Source organism: Armigeres subalbatus, chromosome 1 (assembly GCF_024139115.2).
Source record: "Armigeres subalbatus isolate Guangzhou_Male chromosome 1, GZ_Asu_2, whole genome shotgun sequence".
Lineage (NCBI taxonomy): Eukaryota > Metazoa > Arthropoda > Insecta > Diptera > Culicidae > Armigeres > Armigeres subalbatus.
In genome coordinates, this window is record NC_085139.1 from 120,139,663 (window position 1) to 120,146,235 (window position 6,573).

Genomic DNA, 6,573 nt, shown 5'->3' on the forward strand with positions numbered 1-6,573 from the left:
ATTTCCGAGAAAATACTTATGAAGTAATTTACTCGAATAAATCATTAAATGGGTTCCCAGTAATCATGGATCCAAACAACGTTTAATTTATGCAATCATCATAACAACGAAAACAGTTTTTGTCTCGAAGCATGGATAGTGGCTGAGATGCTTTAATTACTGTGATGCAATCGATGAACTTCGATTCGTGACCGATACCAAACGAACTCATCGATGCATACTTTCTGCTGGTAGTAAAGTTCAATTAGCATACACTCATTCAATTTGCCACACTCTGTTTGCAAATTGGTTAAATATTGCACCATCTCGCGGAGTGACACAGATTGGAAAACACACAACTCCCAATCCCGCTGAATCACTCGAATCCTTCCCAATAATTAACATACGCACACAGTCAGCAGGTTTTCGGTTGATCCAAAACACGATGAATCTCTCCAGTGCGTATACGAAAAATGGCCAATTTCGCGCTTTATTTGTTCAGCGACATAATTAAAAATGTATCGTTTCCTACCTCAACATCGGGTATGGAAATGTATCTGCAATTAACCCCAGTCAGTGATAAAGTTCCAACAAATATGGTATTAATCATATTTGATGCCCAGGATTTACTCGTTAATTATACAATCCACCTGGGAACCAGCAGTGTAGGTGTATGAAATTTGAATCAGTAATAAGTGTTTTTTGTCGAAAGTGATTTTTGTAACCTTTGCAAATTCATCTTAATAACATCGATGCAAACGAACCCTTTCTTACCTCTGAGTTTGAAAAACTTAAACATGGAAATTGCCGGAATCAAAAATGTTAATACCCTTCCCCGAAGAACGATACCCAATGGAAGCCGGTGGCAAAAGATTAATATACAATTATTTCACCCCATGGAAGAACGCATGAATTAAATATGAGTCAACTCAATCTTTTCCCAGCTTTGCTTATTTTATGCTGCAGAATCACAATCTGTTTGAGCTGTTGAGCAGAGGGGGCATCACCGTCGCCACGCGGAAGCTCTTTCATGCGATTTACAATTTAAATTGTACACCATTGCCCTGTTCGGAAAGCAATGCAAATGCATCCCGTGCAAACGTTGAGAGAGGCAGCACCAGTTGACTAAGTGTTTTCTGTGCAATAAAAAAATGGATGTTGAAAATACATTCCTTAGCCAGTTTTGAACTTTTATATAATAATTAGGGCTTCATGACTATTGCGGTCGGTTATATAGAAGATGATTCGTGATTTCTCAGCAATCCTATGATACTGATGCCGAGCAGTACGGTGGATTGAAAGTACTTTTACGTACTGCACAAAATGATTGGGGAACAGTTAGGAAGACTAAACATTAAAAAGTTTGAAAATACAAATTTAAAAATTAAAAGTATTTAAAATTCAAAAAGTTGCCTTTCCAAGGTTATGTAGTTAATTATGTTAATTGGATTTGTTTTCGGAAGGTGGTGATAAATATTTGCACATCTGTTTTCAATGTGAGCAACTGATTGTTATCATTTAACAAATGCAATCAAGTTATAGAAAGCTTAATGACTCACTTAACAAATGCTTTTTTTGAAACATTTCATAACAATTGCGGAATCGAAAACAATGTTCATCGCAAACATTCACAAACTATGTACTATAGCGAAAAGTCTAAGATCAGATCGCATTAACCAGAGTATAGCGCGGAGTCGTTTTGCTGATTTGGGATAATTTCGTCAATTTCACGCCATCTGCTCAGTTGACTGTTCCCAGCATGAACATCCGTCGATCTTTTCCCTTTCTTGCTCTCTCTAATGTGACAAAAATGTTGTGGGAGCAATTTTCGAAAATCACTTCACGGGAACCGATTTGCCCCTTCCCTTTCGGAACGACGGTGGTGACGTCGTTGCTGAACCTTGACATAACCGTTCCGGAGCATGTAGGGGTCTCGGCAGAGTCACTGTGAAAAAGTAAAATGTTTCCGACGTTCGATTCCGATTGTTAGTTTCTGTTACGACGCGGTACAAGAAGCATCACCGGAACAACGGTTCCGGCGAAAACTGAGACCATGGCAGAGCATCTTCTTCAACGTTTTGCCACCATCGGCAGCACCAGCACGGCCGGGCCACCACCAACTGCGGCAACGCTCAGCTCGAGGATTCACCACGAGCCCTTCGTCAAGTATCCGGTGTATGGTCCCGGATCTGGACCGGACGTGTATGAAGATGGCGAGGGCTTTTGGGGCGGCGAGACTGGCCCGGGATTTTTCCCTGGACCGGTGCAGCCACCACTTCCACCCGTTCCGCCAATTCCCTATCGCGTTCCATACGGCAAGTACGGGAAGTCACGCTTCAAGGGTGCCTCCGTGGCAATCCTGACGTTCATCGGGTTTCTTTTCTTTCTGAGCGTTCTTCAGAACTACATCCGAGACTATTCCACGTCGAACAGCCCAACGGTAAGTTTATCTACGGAAAGCACATTTCAATCATCTCGGTAAAGATTTTCGATTCCAAAAAGGTTATCGTTCTGTCGTCGGGTGCAACGAAAGAGAACGTTGGACCGCAGTATCCGTTTCTGCAGAAGAATGACGGTTTGCTAAGTGCGGAAGATGACGGCTACAGTTATAAAAAGCACTCAAACCACGGAAAGAACCGTAACAAGCATCAGAAGCGCCAGCATTCGACAGATGCACCCCCGCCGTTGTATACCGATCTTCTCACGGTTGATGGGCTGAAAAAGTGATTTGTGACTTAATGATGTGGTTTATTTAATTTATTTAATATTTATATAGTGATGAAATAAGTTCATTAGCATGGTGTAGAATAAATGATTTGTGGTTAGTTCTATTCTGTTTGTCTTTTACTGTGCAGGAAAGTGTTAAACTCTCGATTGAGTAATTAAAGCGTGTTACATTTTCTTGCATAATATCGTTTAAAATTAGACAATAATGGATGATAATGATGGAATAGCGTCGAATTCGAAATATTGTCCTAAAGAATTTACAACTCGCATCCAAAGAAAAAAATATAACTTCGATAAATAATAGTTTCGTTAAAAAATTAATGATCTTCCGTCATTTATAGATAGAACTAAAGGAAAACATGTTTACATATGTGGTAAAACTTTTTAATCAGACAAATCCTTATTCTCAGTGCAATCTACATTATGTATGACCAAATCCAATCCAAATCCAATCCAAATCCAATCCAAATCCAATCCAAATCCAATCCAAATCCAATCCAAATCCAATCCAAATCCAATCCAAATCCAATCCAAATCCAATCCAAATCCAATCCAAATCCAATCCAAATCCATCAGTCCAATCAAATCCAGTCAATCAGTCAAATCCAATCCAGTCAGTCCAGATCCAGTCCAGGTCAGTCCAGATCCAGTCCAGATCCAGTCCAGATCCAGTCCAGGTCAGTCCAGATCCAGTCAGGTCAGTCCAGATCCAGTCCAGATCCAGTCCAGGTCAGTCCAGATCCAGTCCAGATCCAGTCCAGGTCCAGTCCAGGTCAGTCCAGATCCAGTCCAGGTCAGTCCAAGTCCAGTCCAGATCCAGTCCAGGTCAGTCAGGTCAGATCCAGTCCAGGTCAGTCAGGTCGGTCCAGATCAGTCCAGATCAGTCCAGATCCAGTCAAGATCCAGTCAGGTCAGTCCAGGTCCAGTCCAGGTCAGTCCAGGTCCAGTCCAGGTCCAGTCCAGGTCAGTCCAGTCGGTCAGGTCAGTCAGGTCCAGTCCAGTCAGATCGGTCCAGGTCAGTCCAGGTCCAGTCCAGATCCAGTCAGGTCAGTCCAGATCCAGTCAGGTCCAGTCCAGGTCAGTCAGGTCAGTCGGTCAGTCCAGTCAGGTCGATCCAGTCCAGGTCAGATCCAGTCAGGTCAGTCAGGTCCAGTCCAGGTCCAGTCCAGGTCAGTCCAGATCCAGTCCAGGTCAGTCCAGTCCAGTCAGATCGGTCCAGGTCCAGTCCAGGTCAGTCAGGTCAGTCCAGATCAGTCCAGATCCAGTCCAGGTCGGTCAAGTCCAGGTCAGTCAGGTCAGTCCAGGTCAGTCCAGGTCAGTCCAGATCGGTCCAAGTCGAGTCCAGATCCGGTCAGGATCCAGTCCAGATCCAGTCCAGATCCAGTCCAGGTCAGTCAGGTCAGTCCAGATCAGTCAGTCAGTCAGTCAGGTCAGTCCAGGTCAGTCCAAGATCCAGTCCAGATCCAGTCCAGGTCAGTCAGGTCAGTCAGGTCCAGTCCAGATCAGTCCAGATCCAGTCAGATCCAGTCCAGGTCAGTCCAGATCAGTCAGATCCAGGTCGGTCCAGATCGGTCAGATCAGTCCAGGTCAGTCCAGATCCAGTCCAGGTCAGTCCAGGTCCAGTCCAGGTCAGTCCAGGTCAGTCCAGGTCAGTCAGGTCCAGTCCAGATCCAGTCAGATCCAGTCCAGATCGGTCCAGGTCAGTCCAAGATCCAGTCCAGGTCAGTCCAAGATCGGTCCAGATCCAGTCAGGTCGGTCGATCCAGTCCAGATCAGTCAGGTCAGTCCAGGTCCAGTCCAGGTCAGTCCAGGTCAGTCCAGGTCAGGTCAGATCCAGTCGGTCAGGTCCAGTCCGAGTCAATTGATCCAGTCCGGAGTCAGTCCAAGTCCAGTCCAGATCCAGTCCAGGTCGGCCCGTCCAGATCCAGTCCAGATCCAGTCCAGGTCCAGTCCAGGTCCAGTCCAGGTCCAGTCCAGATCGGTCAGGTCCAGTCCAGTCAGTCCAGGTCAGTCCAAGTCCAGTCCAGGTCAGTCCAGGTCAGTCCAGGTCCAGTCCAAGGTCAGTCAGGTCAGTCCAGATCAGTCCAGGTCCAGTCCAGGTCAGTCAGGTCAGTCCAGGTCAGTCAGGTCAGTCCAGATCCAGTCCAAGATCCAGTCCAGGTCAGTCCAGGTCCAGTCCAGGTCAGTCCAGATCCAGTCCAGGTCCAGTCCAGATCCAGTCCAGGTCAGTCCAGATCAGTCAGGTCCAGTCCAGGTCGGTCCAGGTCCAGTCCAGGTCGGTCAGGTCAGTCCAGATCCAGTCCAGATCCAGTCCAGGTCAGTCCAGATCGGTCAGATCAGTCCAGATCCAGTCCAGGTCAGTCCAGTCCAGTCCAGGTCAGATCCAGTCAGGTCAGTCCAGATCCAGTCCAGGTCCAGTCCAGGTCAGTCCAGGTCAGTCCAGTCGGTCAGTCAGGTCCAGTCCAGGTCAGTCCAGGTCGGTCAGATCCAGTCCAGGTCAGTCGAGATCCAGTCCAGATCGGTCAGGTCAGTCCAGATCCAGTCCAGGTCAGTCAGGTCAGTCCAGGTCGGTCCAGTCGGTCAGGTCCAGTCCAGGTCCAGTCCAGATCAGTCCAGGTCAGTCCAGGTCAGTCCAGGTCAGTCCAGTCAGTCCAGATCAGTCCAGGTCAGTCCAGATCGGTCCAGTCAGTCCAGGTCCAGTCCAGGTCCAGTCCAGGTCAGTCAGTTGATCCAGTCCAGTCCAGTCAGATCCAGTCCAGATCCAGTCAGGTCAGTCCAGGTCCAGTCCAGATCCAGTCCAGGTCAGTCCAGATCCAGTCCAGATCCAGTCCAGGTCGGTCAGGTCCAGTCCAGATCAGTCGATCCAGTCAGGTCAGTCCAGATCAGTCCAGATCCAGTCCAGGTCCAGTCAGGTCCAGTCCAGGTCCAGTCCAGGTCAGTCCAGATCCAGTCCAGATCCAGTCAGATCCAGTCCAGGTCCAGTCCAGATCCAGTCCAGATCCAGTCAGTCAGTCAGATCCAGTCCAGATCCAGTCAGGTCCAGTCCAGATCCAGTCCAGATCCAGTCAAGTCAGTCCAGATCCAGTCCAGGTCAGTCCAGGTCAGTCCAGATCAGTCCAGATCCAGTCCAGGTCAGTCCAGATCCAGTCCAGATCCAGTCCAGGTCAGTCCAGATCCAGTCCAGGTCAGTCCAGATCCAGTCCAGGTCAGTCCAGGTCCAGTCCAGATCCAGTCCAGGTCGGTCCAGGTCGGTCAGGTCAGTCCAGGTCAGTCCAGGTCAGTCCAGATCCAGTCGGTCAGGTCAGTCAGGTCGGTCAGGATCAGTCCGGTCAGTCCAATCAGTCAGGTCAGTCAGGTCAGTCCAGGTCAGGTCCAGGTCGGTCAGGTCAGTCCAGGTCCAGTCCAGGTCGGTCAAGGTCAGGTCCAGTCGGTCAGATCCAGTCAGGTCAGTCAGGTCAGTCCGATCAGTCCAGGTCCAGTCCAGATCGGTCAGGTCAGTCCAGGTCAGTCAGGTCAGGTCCAGTCGGTCAGATCCAGGTCAGTCAGTCCAGGTCCAGTCAGGTCAGTCCAGGTCAGTCCAGATCAGTCCAGGTCAGTCCAGGTCCAGTCCAGATCGGTCAGATCCAGTCAGTCCAGGTCAGTCCAGGTCAGTCCAGATCCAGTCCAGGTCAGTCCAGATCCGGTCAGAGTCAGTCCAGGTCAGTCCAGATCCAGTCAGTCAGATCCAGTCAGGTCAGTCAGATCCAGTCCAGGTCAGTCCAGATCCAGTCAGGTCCAGTCAGGTCAGTCAGATCCAGTCCAGGTCGGTCAGATCCAGTCCAGATCCAGTCCAGGTCCAGTCCAGGTCAGTCCAGATCCAGTCCAGGT

The 6,573-nt window shown here is 48.7% G+C and overlaps 1 protein-coding gene across 2 annotated transcripts; it reads left to right on the plus strand.

The window, feature by feature from the left end:
- Positions 1-1,970: 1,970 nt before the first annotated feature.
- On the plus strand, positions 1,971-2,862 carry LOC134205830 (uncharacterized). Of its 2 annotated transcripts, none has more exons than XM_062681450.1 (2): positions 1,971-2,419; positions 2,464-2,862. In XM_062681450.1, exons 1-2 carry the CDS (start codon positions 2,033-2,035, stop codon positions 2,704-2,706), a joined length of 630 nt encoding a protein of 209 aa, XP_062537434.1. In that variant the 5' UTR covers positions 1,971-2,032; the 3' UTR covers positions 2,707-2,862. The 2 variants fall into 2 exon arrangements, with proteins under 2 accessions (XP_062537434.1, XP_062537442.1); XM_062681458.1 differs by having other exon boundaries at positions 2,482-2,862.
- Positions 2,863-6,573: the final 3,711 nt, after the last annotated feature.